The sequence below is a fragment of the Catharus ustulatus genome, chromosome 3 (assembly GCF_009819885.2).
Source record: "Catharus ustulatus isolate bCatUst1 chromosome 3, bCatUst1.pri.v2, whole genome shotgun sequence".
Taxonomy (NCBI): Eukaryota; Metazoa; Chordata; class Aves; order Passeriformes; family Turdidae; genus Catharus; species Catharus ustulatus.
In genome coordinates this window covers 18302225-18328077 of record NC_046223.1, presented here as the reverse complement: position 1 = coordinate 18328077, position 25853 = coordinate 18302225, and the positions used below count along the sequence as shown (strand labels likewise).

At 41.4% G+C, this 25853-nt stretch overlaps 1 protein-coding gene across 9 annotated transcripts in view; it reads right to left on the bottom strand.

The window, feature by feature from the left end:
* Window positions 1-2897: 2897 nt before the first annotated feature.
* Window positions 2898-25853, bottom strand: part of CDC42BPA (CDC42 binding protein kinase alpha) — a 182934-nt gene continuing 159978 nt past the window's right edge. For 4 of the 9 annotated variants that reach the window (XM_033054677.2, XM_033054678.2, XM_033054679.2 and 1 more), the window contains 8 exons: window positions 25134-25231; window positions 23665-23749; window positions 22229-22352; window positions 20782-20899; window positions 14534-14719; window positions 9758-9875; window positions 8890-9047; window positions 2898-7743 (listed from right to left, as the gene is read on the bottom strand). In XM_033054677.2, coding sequence (XP_032910568.1) covers window positions 7612-7743; window positions 8890-9047; window positions 9758-9875; window positions 14534-14719; window positions 20782-20899; window positions 22229-22352; window positions 23665-23749; window positions 25134-25231 — 1019 coding nt within the window. In that variant the 3' untranslated portion in view covers window positions 2898-7611. Of the gene's footprint in view, window positions 7744-8889; window positions 9048-9757; window positions 9876-14533; window positions 14720-14967; window positions 16824-20781; window positions 20900-22228; window positions 22353-23664; window positions 23750-25133; window positions 25232-25853 lie in introns of those variants that run through there. The other 5 variants (XM_033054680.2, XM_042779112.1, XM_033054684.2 and 2 more) reach the window with 3 other exon arrangements.

Sequence of the window (25853 nt, the reverse complement as noted above, 5' to 3'; positions counted from 1 at the left end):
CATGCTGCCTGTGGCTGTGTCATCTTCTGGTGTGGGAATGGACACTCAAGTGAGCAGTGTCCTGTTCTGGGGGATAAACAGCAGCTCCCAGGTCTTGTCTTACTGCAGCTGTTTGCTCCAGGAATTGCTACTACCCTTGCCTGGCCATCCACAGGCTTCCTGTTCTTGCCATTGAATCCCTGGTACATGATTGCTTTTTAACCTTCCTTTGTTTTAATGACTCTGTTAGCAGTCTCTTGAACACAAGTCTCTTGGCTTTTCCTCCACTTGTGAAGGAAAGGCTGTTGGAGTTGAGGCTTACCTGGTGCTCAGAAGGCAGGTGTCTTTGTCTGGCAAGTGCCAGGTATTTATTTACCAACAGTCTCAGCTGGTCCTACTCAGTTAACAGCTCAGGAATACCCAGGTTGTCTGACCTGACACTTCAGCATGTGTGAAATCCTGACAGCTGACACTTCAGAAGGAAAGAACAGGTAAGTGACTAAATGGTTGCTCTCAGGAGGGACCTCTGAGAAAAAGGAAAACAGGTTATGGTATTATCTTTATTCCAAAGCCATAAACATATAAACCACTTCATTTAAAACTTTGCTGAACAAGATGCTGGGCAGTTTAATTCAAAATACCAGTCAGATTATTCTTAACCTCTTGAGAAGAGTTAACTCTGCTGTTCAGTGAAGTAATAGTTTTGCATCAAGCAGTTTATCAGTGTACAAAGGTACAGTAACTTTCCTTGTTTGGAGTTCTGATAGACCTTATTTAGTTTTTCTCCTTTGCTGTTTTTACAGCTGCAAGGTCTAGAGCCAGAGTTGTTTGAGCTGTTAAATGCTTATGTTAAAGTTTAAAAGCAAAGTATAAAAAGCTGACAAGGGAATTAAGATTAGGTGAGCTTCGAGCAGATTTTCTGAAACTGAAGATTCAAGGCCAGCATGTTCAGAGAACTTGCAAAGGCGGCAGAGTAAGCTAGAGCATTACAGTTCACTTTTCCAGTAAGCACTTGGTCATGTGAGCCCAGATCTTGTGTATACCATGCTGGGGCAAAAGTGTTCAACTCCTGGCAAACATTCTCCTTCCCAAGAGTGTTTGGGAATCAACATCCAGCTGAACAGCAGAGTTGTTTAGCATTTGCAAGAGGGTAGCAACTTGCAGAAGCTGAGATGTTGCTTTATTAGGAGAGCTAATTAGAGCTATCAGTCCCTAATTCTCCTGGCCTTCTGTGTATGCTCTGAAAACATTAATAATGGCTGTAGCTTTGGCCAGAGAGATTTGTAACAGGAGGAATTGCCTGTCAGAGGAACAGCTGTGTAGAAAACCTGAGCTAGGAACTGGCTTCAAGTCAGAGAAGTGACATTGCCCAGTGAGCAGGAATGCTTGATCTGTCCCAGCCACTGCATTTGCTTGAACTGTGCTTGCAGGGTTGAGGATGTGACTGTTTCTGTGCTGCAGGAAGCTTCTATGGTCTAAAAAAATCTCTTGTAAAAACATTTCTTCTTTGCACAGGGCAGGGCAAGCTGGAGATTGAAGTTTCCTCTCTAATGACAGTGATTTTCCATTATAAAGGATCAAGACTCGGGCTACCTCAGGTAGCAGTGATTTTCCTACCTTCTTTCTTTAGGCAACCTGGCTGCTGCATCAAAACAGGAAGTGAATGCTGAGAAGCTGAACAGGAGGTGAACATGCAGTTCAGTTTCTGCTTTTCTAATGCCCAAATCCCTGACATTACAAGGCCTCTTTCCCAAGACCTTCACAGCTGTGATGAGCAACTGGACCCCTGGGAAATCAGAAATAAAGCACTGATTGTAAAGTCAGAGCACAGGAGCCAGGGTATGTCCCAGAGCTGTGGGGTCATATGGGATGCGCTATGGGCTTAAATCCACATGAACTGGAGTGAAGAGCTGAGAAAGTAAACATTTTGACTGAAGGACAGGGACAGAAGTAAGGCCGCCTAAGGCCTTGGAAAAAGTGGGAATCATGGTGCCTGTGCCTAGAAGGGGTTGCTGGTAGGCTTTGGTAAAGGGAGAATGCCCAGGCTGGTAGTGTGGGATGAGTAACAGCCCAGTCCTGTCTTCCTGCTGCAGGGGGGTGACTGAAGCAGCTACCAAAGCCAGGATTTACCCCACAATCACTAAGGCTGGAAAAGACCTCTAAGATCATCAAACCCAACCCTGTTTACCATTAAACCATGTCCTTAAGTGCCATATCCACACATCCTTTGAACACTTCCCTGGGCGGCCTCTTCCTCTTTTCATATGCCTTCCTGTGAAGAAATTTTCCCTAGTATCTAGTCTAAACGTCCCCAGGCCCCGGGAGGTAATTTCCAACATTACAGCAACAGGGGAATGAATGAAGAGGAAGATTTACCAACACTCTGGTACAGGGAAAATTCCAGGCTGGCTTGTGAGGAACATGTGGATGACAGGAAAGGGTCAGGGCACATGCAAAACTTCACCAGTATTCCACTTAAAAGTGCACAAAAGTCAATGTGATGCTGGTAGCTCAGGACTAACTAACCATCCAGCCTCTAACACTAGGACAGCTGAAACATTTGATGTGTAAGCACAAATGAAGGAGGAACACTAAAAACACAGACTACAGCTATGTAACTACTTCTTTCTTAGGTCATCACAGCACAGTCTCCTAAGAGAAAGGTCAGAAAAACTGTAGTTCAATACAACAAATTATTCAGTGACTCTGACTTTGCACTTTCAAAAGGATCTGGTGTTTTTTGCTGAAGCTATTAAAGGGGAATTGATTTCTCACATACTCCTTTTCTTCCCACTGTGCACTTGTGCAAATGTGTGAGAACCAGCATGTTGTATTTTCAAGAGCACCATCATTCCCATTTCCATTTCCTCCTCAAAGCTTAATGTGGGGAGGTGGGAAAAAAAGACAGAACATCTGCATTTCTAACAGTTCCCTGTTTTATTGCAGTACATCAAAGTAGGTTAATATTAAGTGTGTTACCAACATAAAATATTGGTGGTAAGTCATTTTTACATTGTTGACTGTTCCACCTTAAATATTTCTGTGCAAAAGAATCTACATCATTGTTCTGTAGCAGAGAATCTCTTACAATGTCCCCTACAACATTGAGGGCATTAAACAAAAGAGTGAGAAGAGGCAAAAAGCAGAATCTTTCCCCCACACGCACACTTGTCAGCTTTTATACTCTAAAACAAAAAAGTGATTACATCTATGCCATGCAAAACTGTACAATAATATTACAAGGAAAAACCTAAAAAACATATTTTAAAAATAAATGATATGAAACTGTCATACATAAAAAGGCAGGTATAGCAACACTGGTTTGTTTGTGGATTTCTTCCCTGTAGATGACTGTCTTAAATGGAGAATGAAAACAGGTTGTACTGAGCTGCGGCTGGAATGAGAGGAGCTGGAATTCAGACCGGAAAGCCTGCAGCAGAGCGGCTTCTGGGGCTGTTTATCCAATAAACTGTGAACACAAAGTGCACAGAAGGGTGCACTTTGTGCTAGTGCAGAAAACTTGTCCCATTTCCTCCATGGAACGGACTTGTACTAACAAAAGAACCCACAGCAGGAACTGCTGTGTGCCACTTTGATTCTCAGACTAAGGCTCAGGAGCTGTGGGTACTTGCAATGAGTTTTACCCTTAATGCATTCCTTTAAAATTAAACAGCATTCATCAAATGGAAAAGAAATCCTTTTTCCATCCAAGAGCATGTTTGTCCTGTTATTCAGGTTCTGGCCATGCAATAATACAACACAGGGCCAGAATCTGTTTCTGTGTAAATAATCCAACTGTTCTGTTTGGAAAGGGTGACACACTGTGAACCAGCTAGGTGCAGTTACACTACATTTCTATAAATAAACTATGCTTTTTGGACTTTTTTGGTATGGCAAGACCCTTAACTTCCCTCTGCCATATACCTGAGAATAACACACCTGTGTTGTAACTTATCAGAATCAAATCAAAGAGAGAACATTCCTGACTTGAAACTCATTTAAATGGGCAAAATGCACATTCATAACAAGCCACAGCAATTAATGGAGGGGAAAAGAAGCAACTACTTCACCACAGTCTCAGGAATGTTTTTTTGAAACCACCAGCTGTCTTCTACAGGTCAAAAGCAAGAGAGAAGAGAGTACTGCAACCCTGCTTTTGGGTTTATGAAATGTGGGAGGAAGCCACATACCTGTGTGTGCACACGTGCAGGGGAAAACTACTTAGCAAACCTATTCCATCCTATAACCTGGAATCCTTAGTAGCTGCCTGAATCTGTTCAGATCCTTGTTGCCGTCAAAAGAGAGGAAAAAAAGGCAAAACCCCAACAACCCATCTTTCAAGCACTGTCAAAAATGCAAACACACACCTTCAGTCTCAGCCAAAAGGAAAAAAACCAGCTAGATACACATCCTGCGTGCAGAGAACATGTGCCACAGTCAGGAATTCAGGGGGAGATTTTAAGCTCCCAGAACAAAATGCAGCCCTCGACCTGTGAAGTTGAAGCAGTGCTACAGTGCAAAGGAGCAAACATCAAACCTCAGGAGACAATTGCCTTGGAGATACCAGTCAAGAGTCTTACAGTTCAAATGACCAAGTTATTTTTCCTAACCCAATGAGTCTTTAGAAAGCTCAGCTGCAGTATGCATACCAACAAAAAGAGATGAGTGTGGTTTCAAATTGCGTCTGTAACCAAATGGTCCCCAAATATACAAAACTACTTAAGTCCTAGGACAATTTTTCTCTTTTAAAATAAGTGATGTGGTCATTTGCTTTTCAACTGAGAGAACAGTTGCTGTTTCTCTTCTGAAAAAACATGTATAAAAATGCACAGGACCAAACTAATGACTAAATAAATCCTAGAGAAGACTGCTGAGGCTTGGACATTGTGTAGTGTACCAACAGTGTGGGCCTGTGGAGCTCATCCTCTGAGCTTAGTGTTGTAACACAGCTGCCCTATGCTCTGCCTGAAGATGCCAGGGGTTGGTATCAATAGATTGCAGGCACTGGAACCGAGTAAACACAGGGGTTTACTCAATTTAATTGCTGTGTGGTGGCTCTTTGGGTTGGTTCCATTTTCAGATAGAGCTTTAGCACAACCGTGGAAAAAAAAAGTCCATGGAAAATGATCCTGTGACTCTCTCAGGGGACTGCCATGCAGGCTGCTCTGTCTTTAATGACTACCATTTAAATGCCTTCTCTCAACATCAAAATAAGATTATTATTTAAATACAACATACAGTAAATACAAAACTAGTCTGCAAAGGCTTCGAAAAGTGTGTGGACATGCTTCACCAAAACAAGGGAATTGTGGGGAAAAAGCAGTGGCTATACTTGAAGCAATATGCAGCCTTTAAAAAGAAGCTGATGTGGAATTTCAATAATGCCAATAATGCCCTGCCTATCTGTCCCTCAGAAATACATAAACTTTTCTGGGAGGAATTACTTTCAGATGCTTTGCTGTTTGCTAAAGCTTTTAATTTCAAATGCCAGGCTTGCAAAAGTAGTAGGTTTGAAGTGAAAACAAACAACACAACCAGCTTGCTACTCTGAAATACCCAAATAGGAGAGAGACAGGCTTTTGATATGATGGTTGCTACAATAATTTCTTGAATTCCTGTCCCAAAATAACACTGAATGAGCTTAAACTTTGATAAGTCTCTTGATTTAGAGTGAAAAAGAAATCTTACCTAGGAGACCCAGCATGATTAAATGGATTAGATGATCTGTGTCTTGTTCCCTATGTCACATTTAGATCATACCTGGAAATTACTGTACATGGTTTGAACTTACCTACAACTTCTATTAGGGAAGACAGAAACTGCAAAACTCCAAACACCTTTGTGTGGATGAAACTCTACATAACTGCTGACTGCAAGAATACAGAATGGTTTAATGAGAGCCATAACAAGTTTCTGAAACCCACAAACCCCAATATTCTAAATACAAAAAGCCCTTATGTGTTTGAGTATGGTCATAGTATGAAGTCAGCAACAATATAACTGGGAAGAGAGGCTCATCCTGGATGAAAAGCACAATCTGCCTTGCTAACTAAAGAGAAAAGACATCTTCCTCTTACCATACAGCTGTGTATCAGTTTTTCATTTATTCTGTCAACTGGGTGACCATTTCAGCTTTTTATTTCTTTTTCCAACTTCAGCAGGCTTTGCCTTCCACTGCAATACTTCCTGCCCTCCAACCTGTCCTGCTTTTGGAACCAAACAGCAGATGAGCACAAAGAAACAACTGCAAATTGCACAAACCCACAGCACAGGTAGGGGGCAGAGGAAAGCCAACCTTACCAGTGCAGCAGTTGTGAGTCACCAGGCATCTCTGACTACTACAGTGTGAACAGTGTGAGGTCAGTCTTCAAGGTTCTTGTTGCTACAGTGACAGCAAAGCCAGCCATGGCCAGCTTCGGGCTAAGGGCACTCGTTTGGCTGATGTGTATTAGCAAACAGTATTTGGTAATGACAGTAAGAGTTTGCTGCTTCGGGATGGTCAAGAAGATGTGGAAGACCGCTCCCTTCCAAGTTAAACCTGCTCAAAGGCTGACCCAGGGAAACAGTTTTCCTGCTGAATCCAGCTGCACTGAGCTGCCTTGATGCCTGAAGCACCTCTCCTGTAGCTGCTGCAAGGCTCCGGCTCAGGGTGGCACGCACAGAGCCAGGGCAGCCACCGGGCTGACCGGAGCCCGTGGCTGCTGGGACAGGGCCTTGCTACTAATTGCTGTTGTTTCTGAAAAGGATGGGGACTATGAGGAAAGTAGTAACTACAGCTTAAGTTGTGCTATGGCCAGAAAGAGAGAAGTTGTGAGAGCACTGCAGGGGCTGTCCCGGCAGTGCAGCGAGCGCTGCGCACACGGAATCTCTGTCCTGTGGGAGGTTTTAGCCAGGCCTCCAAGTCTGTAAATCACCGAGCATGAAAACAGGGACAACACAAATCTTAAATTAAAGGCTCTTTAAATAAGCATCCATCTTCTGCTGCATACACAATGCTTTTTTTCTTTGAATATATACATACGTATTTTACTCTAACATCTGCATATTTATTTAAACTCTGTACTGTAGTAAAATATGCATCATTTTAATCAATAAGGATTTGCTGGCGACAATCAGATTGACATTCAAACGTGGTGGCTGAAAGCTTTTATGTGCCTCTGACATACTGATCATTTCCCATGGAGGGGAAGGGGTCTCTGTGCTACTTTTGTACAGTACAATGAGCTATTGTATGAAAACAAGATCCCTCTGAATTTTCTCTTGTTTATACTGGTCTGGTCTACTTATGCTACGTTTTGGGGAGTGGAAGGGGAGTGGGATAAATATGTCTTTAAAAATGAAGCAGCTGTAACCACAAAAATGAAACCAATACTAATACAAATCTACAGCATCTGATATTTACCAACACCCTAGCTTTGCTCATTTGCTGCTGTCAGATCTGGGGAAGTGAGGCAATGCCGAACGGTGCTGAAGGCGACCAGCTTTTACCTTCCTCTGTGCCCCACTCCCAGATCCCGTTCAGACAGGGAATGGGGAGGGTTAGGAGGATGAAGGTGAGAACTGGAGCAAGTGAAGGGGACAGCCATGGGGACAGCAAGCTGATGTGATGCCAAATCTGAATGCTGAAGCAGTTCATGAGTCCCAACTCACGTGGTCAGAGCTCTCCAGGGAGAGGCTCTTGGTCTTGTGAGGAGAAACAGGGCTGGGAGGGCTGCTGAGGTTGGAGCTGTTTGATGCCGTCGAGTGTCTTGGAGAGTCAGAGTCCTGCAGCCCAGAGACACACAAGAACACCAGTAAGTAACAGGATAGCAAGTATGGGGGTGACAGAGTATCTCAGCAACAGTGGCTGGATTCAAAGGCCTCTGCGGATTTTGCTCGTGTCCAAAAATACTGAGGGATCTTTTTTGCTCACGATTTCCAAGGAGACCAGAGATTAAGTGGTCAGGTCACTCTGCTTTAAGCAGGCATGAGTGATACTGACATAAGGACATAGCACCAGTGGGATTCTGGAGGTCTGTGTTACCAAGAGCTGCTTGGCCAGCAGAGCGTGCAGCTTCAGGCTGCCTGTGAAGATACAACAGCTCCTGCCTTTGCACAGATGATGATCAACATGCTCTTCCACTAAAATGAGAAATCATTGTAGTGTCATCACAGCTCCCTCTTCTATGTCAGCCCCAGGGTATCAATTCAAAGATCCTATTGAGTTACTTGGATCTTCCAGAGTACAGCAGTATGCAACTCTGAGCCTGAATTTGGGCTGACAGCTGCCTTCCAGCTTCCACTGGCAGGATACATTCAGTACCATGAAAAGCCTGTGTGATCTCTCAGTTTCACACTCCATGGTAAGAAAATGGGGAAGCTGGAGAAGTTTTGCAGGTCAGCTTCAGATTGAACCCTCCCATGTAAAACATTCTTGGTTGGAGGGACCGAGTTTAGCACTGGGCAAGATTTCAGTCCTATAATAATCATAGTCTTGACTGCACAGAATAGAAATTATTAAATCCAGTTCCTGCTCTAAATGAAATTATAATACCTAAATTACTTTGTTAACTTCTGAGTACAAAATGTCTCCTGTGAATGGTTGCTAAGATAGCTTATGAATCTTTGCACTTAAAGGTCAAAAGGAATATCAGCACTTCAAACTATGATATGTCACTATTGGGCTGGTATTTGGGGGGAGCCTTGCTACCCACACACCTCCAGGTAAGGAATGCAGAGAGCTTTTTCTGCATCTTAAATACCAGCACCAGAATTAACACTTTGACCAAAGTCTTTTGTAGCTTGAACTATAGGAAATCTATGTCTCCACTGTCAGCGACTCCCAAACTTGTAGCCAGCCCCAAGACAGGACTGAACTGCTCCATCTTTATGGACAGCCTTGGGGTTTCTCCTGCTGCTGCTGTCACTCACCTCTCGCTCGTAGTCCCTTGTGGGTGCATCGCTGCCTTGGTCCAGGCCCCCAGAGGACAGGGACCCGTCGGAGGGCGATGCCATGGGCTGGCGCTTTGCTCCGTAGCTCCCTCCCGAGAATTCCCTCCGCAAAGCGCTGCCGTTCTGTGCAGACGATCCTACAGCAGAGGAATTAAACTGTTACACACCCCACTCAACACACTGTGAACTTGTTCAGATGTTTCTCTGGCTAGTTCTGCTTTCCTGCAGTGTGTCCCAAGGTCCCAAGCTCATGGCTTACAGGCTATGGTGGCTTTTAGCTTGTCTGCTGCAGTTCTTGTGAATTGTCCAGTCCCTCCCTTGGCCACACTTTACTTTAGTTGCTGTGTTCCCAAAAAAGGTGGCAGTTGTAGAAACAGCTGTGGTAGCTCCCTAATTCCAGTGGCCTCTTTCAATGCAATGCCACTCTTCCATTCCAGCAGCCAGTTCTCTGCTGGTTTATCTTTGCACTAGTGGCAAGAGAGGCATCAAGAGCTACACACAGCTCAGCAACAAAATTAATAACCATGGAGCTTGTGAACAACTTGCCACTGATTTAAAACACTCGAGCTGGAGCAAAGCAGCCTCAGGGCTAAGAATGTAATTTGAATTGCAACATCAATTAAAAAAAGATTGACAAATTACAAATGTGGGACTCTCAAAAGCACAACATGCTTATCCATGTGCTCCTTTGAAAGCAAGATAAAATATTCTGCAGGCCCTCAGCAGCAATGCAGTCAGCCATCACTTAGGAAAATCCTTATCCAGCACGGACAGAGGCAACTGCAGGCTGCCTTTCCCTGAAACACTTGTGCCCAGCCCCCAAAGCAACAGAGCTCTGTTTGCTTACGTGCTGCCAACCCGCTGCTCGCGCTCATGGACCGCCCTGGCTCCGTGCGGGATTTCGTGATCGACGGGATGCTGACGGAGCCGCTGAACACCGTCCGGCTCTCCTGGGGCCGAAGGTTCTGAAATGCACACACACACACGACATGTTCACTTATCCACTGCTGGCCTGACCTTGCAGTTCTGTGTTGTAAGGCCCCAAAACACGTTAAACCCCCGACCTTACCAGGGCTGAGTATCTGGGCAGCAAGTCAGCAAAAATTGCAAAATAATATTCTGCAGTTTAGTGCAGAGACTGGCAGCACACGCAACGCGGCAGTCAAGTGCTGAATTACATGGACATATGCAGGCAACTGAAAGAATACATGGAATAATTCCAGAATTTTCCTGAAAGGATGGTTTGCAAGCCTAATTAAGCTGCTGTAGATAATATTCAAGTTACACTGTGTAACACCTTCCTTCTGAACGCGAGCTTCCGAGGATCTCAATACAATTTCTCTTTGATGCCATCGTTTGTGCCATAATTGAATCAATTGATACAATATCCTAATCCTAATGCTTTGCAGAATTATGAATAGATAGTGAATCAATCTGTATAGCAATTGCTTATGAAATTCCTAAGGTGTTAACAGCATCCCTCCAAATCCACACTAGATGAGCCAAAGTGAGAAGCAGCCTCCTCTTTCCAGCCTGCACAAAGAGAAGGACCAGAGCACATACCACTGTTTTTCTGTGTATTTTGATTATTGCTCCTGCTTTGAATCCTGAGAGTTCCAGTGTGATTTTTCTAAATTAATCAGTTACTGGACTGAAGTGGTCCTTTACTGACGAGATAAAAGCACAATTTCCCTACTTGGATATGGCAGTTCCTCAAACATAAATTGTCTTTAAAAGAAGGTGAAAGAGTACTTTGAAATGAGTTCTGGGAGATTTTATTTCTGCTTCTGTTAACCTATAGCTGTCCTTAGGGGAAAAGATTTCTCAGACTATTTAACCCCTCTCTCTGTGTATGAGCTGGATCCTAGCCCAGAGGGACTTGCCCATGTGTGTCATTTCAGCTCTGGCTAAATATGAGACCTCGTCCTGCTCATCAACAGAGTGTGATTTGCTCTATTACAATACCATTAACTGGAATTGGGTTCAGGGAACCTTCATAGATGCACAATGTGAAAGAACTGCAGGTAGCTCTAAGAATTACTTCCTTTATCCTTTATAGTCCCCCCTCTGCAATAACTGTTCATTTCTTCCTACTTATATTTAATTATTTCCCCATCCTCACACTGAGATGAAGTAGCTATACACAAAAAAATTGTTGCAATTGCAGTGTGTCTTTAAACTAGGGTGTTACGAAAATTTCAGACCAGAACAAAGATTCCATCCCCACAATAATATTCTCAGAGAACTCTGGTACTACCAATGTCTCTATCTGTATTTTAAAATGGGTAATTAAATTGAGGCTTTCTAAGGAACAGATTTTATACAGGTCAGACTTCATCAGATAAATTTTACCAAGCTACAATGAAATGCAGTCTTAAAATGATCCTTGGAATCATTGCTCTGACAGGTCTCTTTGATCTTACAGTCAACCCTTGGCTTTTCATTCTCCCAGGGTGCCAGAAATGGCTGTTTTTTAATGTGCAGTAAATAAGAACTAAAATCTCTCATCTCTTCCCAGATCTCTCACAAACACCAAAAAAGAGAATCAGAGACCTTACCAATGAAAAAGCCCTTTTTACTTCTCCCTTCTTCCACTGCTGCACCATAAGGATTTATACCTAAAGGCTTAAAACAGTCTCTTTAAATATTTGTGGGATTATATTTTTGTCTCTTGCTTAGCTTGCCCACTTCTTCTTTTATTTTTAAACATGAATAACAAACCTACTTTGAAGCACAAAATACTGAGCTCCTGCTTTTTCCCTGTGCAATAAACTGAGATGTAGAGTTTGAACATCCTGGCTGTACTTAGACCATGAGGGCTCACTCCCCTGATGATGCACAAAGGAACTGAGGGGCTGAAGGATGAGTTACTGCTGTGTTTTGAGAAAGAAAGGAAAGCCAAGTGCAGCACCACGTGTGCACTGGGGTTAGTACACTGGGGGTGCAAGGCTGGTATAAACCTACAGTGGTTCATTTTGCAAAGAGAACAATTATGTTTAATGACAGGGCAATTAACCTCCTTCACAGTGACTGAGCAGACAACATGCAGGCATCAGGGGAAGGAGGGAATGGGTGGGTGCACAAAAAGACTCATTTGTTTCAACAGTGTGTTCTAAAGGTGATTATTTTTTGTGAGCTCAGTTCGCAGCGTCCATGTAATTCCTTGTAGAAAGTCTCTCCACAAAGCAAATCTTTCATTGTTCTTTGTTCTAAAAATAAAATAAGCACATGCCAGGGATGCTGGCATTTTGGACCAAACCTCCTGGAAGTGGTGTGCACACGATGCAGGAAGGGAATTCAAAGGAAAATAAATGGCAGTTATTAGCGGTAGTTACAAAGCAGCACAATGCAGCAGGTTAAAAACAGAAAACAAAAGGCAACCTGAGCTTGCTTTACTTAGAGAGACAAAAACCCCTCATTTTGAGCAACAATTCAAATCCTAGCAGGAAAATTCATCCCCACTGCTGGATCAAATGGAGAAAGATTAAAGAAGTGGGGGCAAAAGCAGTAGCAGAGAAGCTGCTGCTGAGCAAAGTGAATCACTGTGAAATAGGGTGAGGCACAGATTAGTGGGGTGCATCCCATTCCAGAGCCTCTGCTCCTGCTCCAGCTGCTCCCTGGGCACCTCCTCCAACACTGGGATGAGAGATAAGGTCTGACTGGACAGGCACAGCACCCACAGGAACTGCTCTGCCTCTGTTCCTCTGTCCATTGTGCTGCTTGTTCTTGTTTTGGGGTTTGTTTTTGTTTTAAAGTAGTGCTCTGTTCATCACACTATAAAACTTAGCTTTCAGCTCTTCCATGAAATGATATGGCAGACTCTAAAAGCCTACTTTAACAGGTCATTTTTAAACTCCCCTATGGATTCCATGCCGTCCTGGGTCCAGTATTTGATCCTACCTGGGACCATGGCACCCTTCTTACACTAAAATCTCCAAACATAAAGGAAGGATGGACAGACATGAAACCAAACCCACAGCCTGGCTTTCCACACAGCTTCTAGTACCTCTACCCTCAAGCCAAAAAGCAAACAAACACCTTTCCTCACACAAAACTAAACCTCTAGCATTCTAAGGAGCTAATAGGGCAGGATCTTGACATTCCAGGTTGCCCACTTCACTTTTTTTTTCCCTCCAATTTATGCTAGGAGGCTGCCACATTAGGATGAAGGATGCTCCTAAAGAAAAATGTTGAGAGTTATTGTCTGAAGCACCAGGGGTCATTCCTCACTGATCCCAGGTAGACTACTCACATGAGAAAGGGAAGGTAGAGGGAGGGTCACAGTCCGGTGATACATCACTGCATATTAAACACAGACAATTTTATAGTACAGTTGGATTGAAATGACCCTGTTAAAAACCAGAACTGAAATACAGCTTCAGTGATCCTATAATGACCCTCTAGGAGAGAAACAGCTTTCAATTCAACTTTACAGGTTTTTTTTTTTTTTTTTTGCATTTCAACAGAGCATTCCTCTTGTGTATTAATGGCTGTGACAACTGGGACCTCACAGCAGTGACACATGACCATGCATGTAACCAGTCAAAGCTCAGCTGTGCAAATTGGTTTTGGAGCCATATGGAGATTTCTTTTTCTCCTGCATTTTTAAATTCTGTCTAGTGTTGGATGCAGGTATGTTTCCAAAACCTTCCCAGTGACAGAGCTCCAGCACAGCAGCCCAGAGACACTTGAAGCAGCCTGGCAATGAAGGTTTGCCAGAAACCAAGAGCAATGTTCCCATGATAGCAATGGGCATGGCCTGGACAAAGCCTAAACAAGCAACAGCATCACACACATCTACCTACAGGTTATTCCTGATTTATCTGTCCCAGGTAGAGCTGCAGGGCCCAGCACGGTAACCACTGCAGGTTCCTTTGTGCCTGCTTCACTTTGGTTTGCGTTTCTACAGGACACAGCAACCCTCAGGTAGGCAGACCTGGGTGCACCATGCAAAGAAAAAAGGCAAGACACTTCTATCCCTCCAATTTACATAGCAACTGGAAAGATGCCTACAGAACAGCATCCTACCTCAGCCTCTGCCTAAAATACCAGGGTTAAGAGGATCTACATCAGCAAGTTGCCATATCTTTAATTTCTATCCTGTTACTACATGTTCTAATTTCACTTACTTACTTTAACCTAGAAACTGCTTTAGGTGCTACCTGTGTCTGTCTCTCTCCATCTGTGTACAGTACTGTGCACAAATTCTCACATTCCAAATGAATTCATCATAAACAAACAGGTCCAACACAGACAGATCCAGAACCTCTTCATAATTCAACCTGGTATGCAGCACTCTGCCTGCTAGAAGATGAACACTGTGGAACAGAGAACTTATAATTCAAAATTCCCACATCCTTCCTGGTGATTAAAAATATTATTCTCATAGCAAAAGGTTCAGCCCAAACTTGTCTTTTTTTCTAAGACCACGAAGTGTCTGTTTCTTGGCACATCAGAGCAGTGGGAAGACCCCAGCTGACAGCGGAAAGTAAATTGTCTGGGACAAACGGGAGGGGAGGGGTGAAGGAACAGCTTACAAGGGGTTTTCTCCCACGTTAATAGCCAGGCAAAAGGAAAACCACACAGTGTTAGTAGAGTGAACACCTGACTCAGCCGTTCATACCCTCAGAGTGACAAAGTCTGGAGTACCGAGGACAGAGCGTGGAGACGGGGAAAATGCAGGGTTTATGGAATCGTAAGAGAGGAATTTTTCAGCTGAATTAACAGTCATGTGGTAGATGTGCTCAAAGTTGCTCGGAGAGGAGATCAGACGGGAGTGATGATGAGGGAACTGATAAGGGGAACGCTGCTATCAAAGACAACAGAGAGAGAAAGCAATGAAGGATGGTTGTACAAGTTACACGGGCACCAGCAGTTCTGCAAGAGCAGTGAAACACAGAGTAGGGACAGCAGACAGTAAACCCTGCTGGCTGTCAGCACACAGGGTCTGACACTGCCACCCCCAGTCCTCTGAGCACCTTCCTGACACAGAGTCTGGATGGGCCTGCTGCCCTTGCTGTTGCTAAAACATTAGAAGCAAATAAAACTTTTAACTCATTGGGAATCAATTCTAATATTTATTATTTTTTGATATTTCAAAGAGCACCACAGTTGTAAAAGGTGCTTTACAGACAGTTGAGAAGCATCAATTCCCTGCCTTGAGGAGCTTACAATCTAAAATAGATATAACACAAACAAAGGAAGGTGAACACAGGTGAGGTGGTGTGGGGAGAAGAAAAGATGAGCATACATAGCAGTTAGAGATCGTTAAGAGATTTCCTTCTGTTATTCATGCATTTAGTGATTCCATTAAAATCATCACCCATACAACAAACACAGAGTATTTCCAACAGGAGGGAACAGTGTTTTGGCAGGGTGGGGACACAGGTTGTGTGGGAAGGTGAGGGGATAGCATCAGACCACTGGGACAAGTCTCTCTCTCAAGGCCCATGTCCTCCTCCACACTGGCTCAAACCCGACAGTGCCGAGGGGACCTGGCACTGCCACCCCTGTGCTGCAGAGGATGAGGCTCTTCCTTAGCACAAAAAGTGTGAAAGCACTGGGAAATTCAAATATTTTTAATAGGTAAGCTGAGCAGCATGCTCCCAAAGTGTGGCATAAAGAAGGAGAGGGGAGAAATAACCCTGCAAATTAAACAGGAATGGTTTCTAATTCATCTCTACGGAATGTACTGACACAAGTGCTCGTATAATTTAACGTCATCTAAATCCAGATTTAATGGAAGGGATTTTCAAGGCTTGGTTTCCCTCCCTGTATATGCTCAGTGAGCAGTGGGCTGGTCTCCTATGGACACCAGCAAAACAGAACACCTTTTCTCCTTTCTAACTTCTAAGTTCCTCTTCCCCTCGTCCAACTGATTTCATCTCCTTAAAACAGATATTTCTGACTAACATTAGAAATGTTAGGACTTAAAATATAAAATATGGTAAAAATATAGTTTACCCCTCCACTAAACCTAAGGCACTACTTTTTGTATGTGGAAAGTATTAAAGTCTGGAAGAACATTAAGTCACATCCCAATACATATTATATCAAACATTATTGTTGCTGTTCTCTTCATTTCAGCTGGTAAAATCCAACTTTTTTTTTTTTTTAAAACACATGGTTATTATGAGGCTTTGCCTGTTAACCAAAACATCAATTACCACATTATGGCATATAAGACATAATATACATTAAATTGTTCTTAGTAACTTTAGCAGCATCTAAATATCAGTACAAGAAGCCACCATTCCAAAATGGTCCAGGACAGCAGACTTTGCTGAGGTCTCTGCTCACAACAGAAAACTGGCAGCAAAGCCAGCTACATTCCTAAAAGCCAATAAGGGAGATATGGCAGTGTCTAAAACCACAAGCTAAAAAGCAGAGGGTAGGCCAGCTGCAGATCATGAAAACATTTAGCCAGCATTCATGAATGTGAGAAAGCCATGATATGGCAACATTTTAATAATGATACTCCATGGAGCTTTCTCCACAGACTCCACCATTAGATGCATGCATGGGGTTCCCATTTTCTTTAAAGAATACCAAATATAGATAAATATTTATTTACTCTAAAAGTTTCTCAATTGAAACAAGCAAAGCTTCACACATTATCTAGAATGGAAGTAGAATGGCTCATGTATAATGAGGTCAAACTGAAGCATAATGTTCAAATATAATGGCAGTCAAGACCAGCTTTTGTATATAAAAATACTTAGGCATGCAGAATATGAAAGCAAAATCAATCCTGTACATCTGATGTACACAGAGAGGTGGTCTGTGCTGCAGTAAGTGCAGTTCCAGATTTCAGATCTTCACTACAAAGGAGCATCCACGATAAAGTGGCTTCAAGGGACAAGAGGGCAGAAGGGAGGCCAGACTGTACGGCCAGGTTAATTGGTGACAGGCTGCTAGGGAAGAAAAACATGTAAACAAATAAGTTTGGGGATACACTAAGAGGAACGATTCTAAATTGTACAGAACAAGACAATGACCCAGATGCACAGCAATAAAACACAAATATGTACTGATTACTGCTCTGCTCATAGGAAACAACAGCTTCTGGTTTCTGTTGTGTTGCAGCTCACAAACCTGTGTTCCAAAGCAGACTGTGAGTGCTCACCATGAAGAAAAGAAGGATGCAAATTTACAGTTGCCTGAAACCTCCTAAATCTGATCTCTCTCTGAGCCTTGGACATGGTTCTGCCCAAACACCAGGGCTCTGCTGAAGTCAAGGGTGTCTGTTCATGGAGAGAACAATGTGGGACTAGGCCAATAGACTGCAACTTCCCACAAACACATCAGAGTGTCTGGTGCATACCAAGAAAACTGGGAAACACTGGAAAACAACACACAGAGAAAGCATCTTTCCCCCTCGTGTGGTTGAACCAGCAAGGGCAAACAAACAGGTAGATATGTTGTACACACACATGCACCTGATTCAATACATAAAATAGTGCAAAAGAGTTTAAAACACTCCATTTATTCCGGTTACAACACAAATTGGACTCCCTACAGCTGGTCTTTTAAAAGACATCATTAAAACAGTGGTGGGCCAGGCTTAGGGCAGCACAAGTGCAAGTTCTCTCCTGCCCACAGCCCAGCCCACCCCACCCATCAAGGGCCAGCACTACCAATTCTAACCCTGCTTCTTTCAGTTCTTGGCATTTCCCCTTAAAAAGGCAGTGGGGTTAAAGAGATTAGTTTTTTTTCTGATTCCCACTGCATCTATGAAGTGAGTGTATATTAATTAATAAATATATATACATACAATGAATAAATATAAACACATATATACAAAATTGTCATTTGTTTTATAAAGTTCACTCGAGTGCTGGATAAAAGCTAGGCTGAGCTGGCTACTTAGCTTGTGACAATCTCATTCAACACAGAGATTAAAATATCTACTCTCTATTAAATCCTATTTATACCTAAGGACCTTTTTGCCCATACAGCACTACACTGAATTCAGTGAAAGCTCATGCTGGGGGAAAAATTTCTATTGGTAGATCCAGCCAAATTTGAAGGTGCCCAAATAAACCAGTAGAAACTGCAAATGAAAATCCCCACTCCATTCTTTCATGCACTTCCTGCATTCCAGTACTCCATAAAAAAAGAAGCTGTACCACCTAAAATAGCCAGAGGAAGAGAATTTGAGAACACTGTTAGCCTTGTGCTGCTTGCAGCCCCCAGCCTCAGCCCCAAAAATGTATTTTACCATTCACTTCCACAAACAAGAACAGGCATTCCCAAAGTAAAGTGCTGCAATCTTTCCCAAAGTTTGTTAAAAATAAACACCTTCTCTTCTGAACCACTCTAATCTATTAAAAAATACAAAGAAGATGTCCCAGTTGCAAAGTCAGGACACACACTTAGCAGCAGCAGCACAGAAATCCCCCAGCTTTTCACCTTTTGAGAATAAGGTGTGAAACTGGTGAAATCATTCCATATCCAGGAAAAGGAACCACCATGCAAATGAACTGTACATAGTTGGATGAATATTCTTTATCCTGTGTACTGATTCTCCAGGAAACATTCTCTGTTTCCATGCCCTCTTCTGATTTTAAATTTTTTTCCAATAAAATGTTAGACTCATATATAACCTCAAATGCCCACACAACTCCTTTTCTTCTATTTTTGTGCCTGAGAAACAAAGTTCTTAGTCTGGAATGGATTAAATGAAAACTCAGCCCAGGCAAATACTTTACAGGAAGCTGTTAGAAAAGAAAAAACTGCCTGGACTGAAGTAGCTCTTGACAGAACATTTATTTCCTGATTTTAAGTTACACTTTCAAATTCACACACTTTCAAGTCCCATGCTCGATGCAATTCTGTACCAATTAATTTAGGAATGCAAGTACAGCATGACATTGCACGAAACCAATGGAAAAATACACAAGAAATTTGCTTTGTCTTGCAGTGATACATCCCAGCATTAAGATCAATACTTACTTGCAAAAAGGAGGTTTTAATAATAACTTTTAAAAAAGAAGCTGCAGCAGTGGAACAAGTGCAGGAGTCAACAATTGTACACATTTTCTAATTCTTCTCATCACTTTTAAGTGTGGAAAGTGACTCATGCATTTTTTTTCAAAGCATCATATTGATTGGTAATAGCACAGTACCAGTCCTAACTCGAAACAGGACCTGTGAGCTAACACAAGGCAAGTGCAATTAGAATGGATTCAAACCTGAAAGTCATTGAGAGATGACATTTTTGAAGAAATTATGTAAAAAATCCCCTTCTATAGATAGAATCATTCTTTGTTTTACACTTGACAGATGTGGGGCTTGATTAAGAGTCCTTGCAGCTTTTGATTGCCATGAACTTTCAACTACTGATGGTGTGACACAGGATAACTTTTGCTCTATCTGTAGAGGTATCAGATTATTTTCTCTGCTTAAGAAGAGTCACAAACATTTTAAAGAACTTACCAGAAATGGAGAAATGAAGAAAGGTTCTAATCTACATCCTGCCCTGAAGCAAATCATCATTCTCTAACATTAGACACATGCAATCTTGTATCCAGGTAAGAGAAAAACATACCTGCCAACATCTCTTAGATTTGTCATGTGCTTTCTAGAAACAGTTCCTTCATTATGTGTTCATTTATAAAAATTATCATTTATAAAAATACACACATACAGTACTGTTTTTTTCTCATTACAACAAACATTCTTGTTATTGAGAGGCTTCTCAGAGCGTGTCTATTACGAGCTTTAAAATAAATCAAACTGCAGACTTTACAGTCAAGTGCAACATAAAATACCATTTGCTTCAAAAGTGAGGTAAAATGAGTATCCAAAGACCAGAGATTAGGTTTCTTAGGTCTTAAACTAGTGCAACTGCATGTTACACTTTCATTTTCAGTCCTATTTTTGTTTCCTTTTCACTTTTCAGCATCAAAAAAATCCCAATTTCAGCATCTACTTCCTGCTTTCTACATAAACTCCAAGTAGTAAAGATGATCATTTTAGACAGCAGCTCTGTACTAATGCCTGAGCTCTCTGCTGGAACTAATTGCATCTGTTTTTATCCTAACATCTCATCTTTCTTAGAGTGCTAATTAGCATCTTCTGAATCACATCTGTATCACTGCAGATGTGCTTAGAAAACAATACAGAACACAAACACACAAAAGATACTCAATGTAGCTTGAAGCAAGCAGTATGGTACTTCCTTATGAGCAAAGTATTAATTAGTCTTTAGCTCATCACAGATTTCAGTAACTTCCAAGTGATTATTTCCTACATGAGGTTTTATGGAGATGAACATGTGCTATTCCATGTTTTCTTTCTCCATTTTGAACTTAAAAGGTTAGTTTTCACACAAGAAGTTCTGTTTCACTGAGACTACTTAATTTGGAGAGAACAGGAAAGATAGCATGTTTGGCATGGAAAGAAGTTTGAGCAGCACACATTATTGAATTGTTACAGGAAAACAGGCTGTGAAGAAATAGGCTAAGTTGGTGCTAAAGATGGGAGGAGAAAAAAGGAATTGAACTACAGTTCACTGAGACAGGAATTTCTCTTTCCATACCCAAAAAGAACACAGGCTCAAATAATGTAAATTTTGCCCCTTCACATGGGTCATGAAAATTATCATCAACACTGTGAGGCCAACCTGTCTGAAAACTCCAGAGGCATTAGGCACTCCTCCTCCTCCTCCTCCTCTACTAAATGCCTGTCATACTCCTTGCTTGAATTTTATTACATACAGCAGAGCATTTTTAGCTCCATTCCCCTTGTTACACTGTTCCTGATAGGAAATACATCACTGATTATACATTGAAATTGCACTTGTTTTTCTCTCACTTATTTGCAGCCTCTGCAGCAGTCAGTCACTCTCACATATCCTTTTGTACTTACCATTGGGAGGTCTTTGAGAATCTGTATGCCATCTCCTGGACCCATATGTGCTATGTGGTTAAAATTAGTTGGGTTAGAAATTAACTTATTTCTCATTTCTGGATCGCGTAGCATCTCCCTGGAAGAGAAGATACTTTGTTTAGGTATTTCCTTCAAGATGAGGATGGGCATTTATAAAACATGTACAGCTTTGATTATCAGCTATTTTAAAATGGAAATTAACCACTCTTTTCCAACCTAAACAATTGCATGAGTCTATGACTATTTAACCATGTTAACTGTGATAAACCCCTGCTGTCAGTACTGGTGTGGAGAAGGTTCCAGCTTGAAGAGAGGGCAAGGGGCCAGGATAAAAGAATGCTGTTTGCATTCATTACAGCCTAACAGCTCATGCCCAATAGTTACTAACATTCACAGAATGAGCTGACAAAAATCTCTGTAAGATGAGTCAAAGTCAAACTTACATTACAAAGTGGAAATGAAAATGAAGTATAAAATATGAAAATAGAATTAAAATAATACTGCAGTACCTTTCTCAGTGTGTGGTCAGAATTAAAAGCTCTTCAAAATGTCAAGGATGCATTTCAGAATTCAGAATAAATAAAATTTTAAAGAGACCAAATATCAACCAACTCAGAAAAGGCAAGAACAAGAAATGGATTTTTTTTTTCTCACTGCATACAGTTGTTACTTTCCTTAGAGCCAAAAAGAAAAACAAACTGGGAGTCAACCAATGGTGCAAGATGTTGGAAATTAGAAAAGTGAAATACTCAATTCTTGGAGTGTGGCTTAGCACAGTATCAGGTCACTTCTAGTGAGTGACAGCAAAAGGTCAATAACATCCTCTGTGAACACTGCAAGCAGTGCAGACCTGTTCTTGCTGCCATTTAGGAAAGTATTTGTAACCAGCTAAATACTCCCAACAGAAATACACTCTGAAGTCCTATGCCCCCCAAAGAGATGAGTTTTGTGAGCTTTATAGAAACTTGATGTAGTTAAATCTATAAATCAAAGAAACAGATGTCCTGGAATACTGCTGAGAGGAGAACCTCCTTCAGAAAGAAAAGCAGAACCAGAGTCTGAGAGAAATTAATCCATATCCATAGTTAGCAAAGTAATCTCCTTTTGCAAAGTGTTTATTGGAGAACTTTATATATACACAGTGTATGTGCACACCTGGGCACCTGCATACAGTATGTGGAAGCATGCATCCCAAATTACAGCTGTTTCACATAATTCAGCTGAACTAATTGTGCATCCAGTGCATATCCATATCCAAACCGGTATTAACACAAGTTAACACTGAGGAGTAACAGGGTAGAGAAGAGGCAGGAGCACTTGAATGGGCATTCCAGAAAGCCACACATGAAGCACAACCCTGGCATGAGTCAGTGTCCATCAGGGCCTACAGGCATGGACAGAAGACAAGTACAGCTGGAATACAGACCTCCTCTGCTGCATCCTCTCCTCCTCGGGCACGCGGAAGGAGTAGCGGCGCTTGTTGTTGATGTTGCGAACCATCTGCTTCCGGCTGTTGTCTGACGTCTCGGGCACCACCAGTTCATCCCCCTCTGAAATCAGCATAAACATGGGGATGCAGTGGGGCAGTTCCTTAGGTATTCATGGAGACTGAGTTTCAACACTTTCTACCTCTGCTCTGCTAGTGTTGGACACTAGCCCTTTCCCATCAAACCTGAACAAATGTTCTCTGGTTTATGGGTTTCCTTGGTCACTATCTACTACTCTGTAGATATGCAGGAACAGACTTAACCCTCCTTCACACACAAGCTGCCACACCTGTGTTCTCAAAACACCACTGATGCATTCTTGGAAAGAAACATTTTGGTGGGCAGGTAGGGAATCTGGGTCTTGTTTCAAGGGATCTTTATTAAAGACATGAAAACAGTGATAGTCACACAACAGTTGTGTGACACTGAACGAACATTGCAACTGCTCTGTCTTGCTCTCTACATATGGAGACTAAAGTTACACTTAATAAGCGACTGCTCACTGACAAAACAATTTTTGTATGGAACTCAAATCTCTTCTTGCCTTAAGATGAACTCTAATGTTCAGTCTTTATTAGACCTGAAAATTCTCCATACATACATCCAGCATATTTCTCCTCACTACTACTGCCATTCCTTTTGCACTAATTTGCTGGCAATTTAAATAAGCAGTGAAACAGTGCCAGCAGGAGTACATTTTTCTGGAGTGTTTATTTCCACTGTTTTCAGAAAGTCATTAACAAAAATTTATAACTTTTGGTTGTTGAAACAGAGCATGTCCCCTCTCCACCAAAGAGGTTAAACACAAGTTGAAGGAAACTCCTGAGGAGCATGCTTATGAAATGGGCTCCAAAAAGTAAAAAAAGTCAGAAAGACTGGCAGCAAAAATAGATTTTTGCATCTGAAATTGTGGCACACAGTCATAGCTGGCCCTAATAATAAGTTTTTAATAAACCATATTACTTTAAAATGCTTGAGAAACATTTTTTTAGGTTAAATAGAATATTAATTTTCATCTAGTGCTGCCAAAATGACTATCTAAGCCTTTATTTGTGCAGGCTTTTTTAAGGTAGTGTTCTGGCAGGTAATCCCACATTTGGAGGGAGCGCCCAGTCATTCTAGTTTCTAGTTCCAGTTTTCATTCAAGTCTTCATTGAATATTCAAAAATAAAATAAAAAAAGTAAATAAAACAAAAAAAAAAGTTCAGAGCAGAGACACCATTGCAATCATTGTGAAACTCATAAGCTTTGGTTTCTTTGCAAGTTAACAACCACACAGACGTTTGAGAGATCCCTTTCCGCAATGCACAGATGCAAAGAAAAACACTTTCTAAACAAAAATGTGCATGATGAAAATTGGCTTTTCTTTACTTACCTGCCATTTTGTTTTTGAAATATATCAATCTGACTGTCTCCAGGCCTAAAAGGTTTAGTGATCCTTCTGTATTCAAGGGTCGTACCTGAAACAAGGAATGACACTCCTTGTAATACTCTCAAGAGTAAAAATTCCAAATCATTAAAGCCACAAAGAAGAGTTCAAAAGAATTTTAAATTCTTTTTTTAGGAGAATGAATACAGACAGGGATGCTTAAAATTCCACTTTAAGACACAGGCTTAACAGCATTCCTCCCAGCATTTAAAATGAATAATTGTGTTAGAAAGTCTACTTCATGTATCAACTCAATTTTTTCTATTAGATGCACAAAGCAATAAGCTGTGTTTTACTTTGTGTTAGTACCATGTCACAATAATGCTCTGCAGCTTGCTAAGTGCACATGAAGACTGCTAAAACCTACTGGTATTTGTGATTTCCAACATAAAAATGAAAGAAGCATTCTGCACTCTGTAAATTGTGTTAGAAACACTCTTCATAATAAATGGCCATTTTTGAGACTCCTAAGTATAGTAATTTTGTTTGCTGAAAGTAGTTTCATCTATTACAAGGGAAGTCTGGAGCCAAATACTAATCAAAGCACTAAATCACATTCTACTGTGTAGGAAAAAAATGCTCCAACTGCTTAATAACTCAAAGGAAGAACTTTCCCATAAAAGTCCAGATTGGTCTCTCCTTAAGACAGTTAATAGCTGAGCACCTTGATCTTTGCATTATGTATCCTCACACCACTGCCAGAATACCCTGGTCTGCATCTGACATATGGGAAATTGATATGCAGAGACTGAATGACCAACACAAGACCACAGGGGCAATGTCCTGCAGCTCTGTGTCATCAGAATGCCAGTAAAGGAATTGTGTTGACCCTGACAGAAAGCTGAAGTCAGCCTAAATCACAGGGGAAAAAAAATTGACTTTTTTCTTTCCAAATACAGCTGAGCAAACACCTTCTAAATACCAAGGAAGTGTCAGCTTTCAGAAACATCTCCCTTTTGATAAAAGATCCAAACCTGACATCATCTTGGTTTTGGTGTTTCTGCTGGTTAAAACAAAATGTTCTAACCCTGTCTGTCTACAATATGCTCTAGCAGCAGGAGATAGATTTTTGAAGGCCTGTTTAATTATGCTAACATACACCATCCTCTCATAATAACATCAACACAATCAGTCCCAATGAAGCCATATGCAATTAATACCAATTAATTCCTCTTGTTATTACAACAGTATCAGAAAATCTAACATAGTCACATGCTTCAGACTGACCAGTCATCTAAACAGTGCAACCACATGGAAAACACATTTTGTATCTTCTATTTCCAACAAAAAATGCACACATTTCTTTGCAGTAGCTCCTCTTCAATTATGTTTCCACAAGCAGTTTTAATGATGGCTTCTAAAGTAGTTTTTGAGTCTGGACATATTCCTTGGCCCATACTGAAATGGCAAGTTACCTTTTTGAGAGGAATAGTTTGAATCCACTCCATGGAGTTCACGTCGAAGATATCAATTGCATTTTCACTGTACACAGAGAGGTATGGTGCATTGTAACCTGGGAGGGAATGATGAGGTATTGTGTCATTTCTTTTAGACATGGTCCAAAATATCACATTAGTTTAACCATATTTATTTAAGAAAACAAAACCAGTGCTCCACAATCCAACAACAAGCTTTGAAAAAGGTGCTTTAAATCAAAAATGACCAAAACATTTATTCTGAAGGCAAACCAGCACCACCCAAAAACTTACAACCTCCATGACTTTTAACTTTTCTGAAAACTCAACTACTTTCTGAATTTTAAGACATTAAGGTTTACTCTGCCAAATACTGATGTATTTCAAGAGTTTTTTCCTCCTAAAAGCCCCATTTTTAATAAGAGCTCACATACTGTAAATGATGTGGTAGGAAAGTACACTGCTCTATTTAATAGCTGTCACTTGAATGAACTGAGCTCTGAGCCTCTGGACTATGCTCTAAATGAGCATCATTTGGTATTAAGCACCATGACACAGTCATAAAAGTCACATTTCCTTGACTTTAATTCTCTCTTCCCATTTTCTGGATTGTAAAGAGAAATCTTTAGCTACTTATCTGGCACATTTCCCCAGGTTGAAATTTGTTTCACTGGGACTGCTTCTAAGGGAGAATTCAGTATTTCCATGTCGGCAACAAGA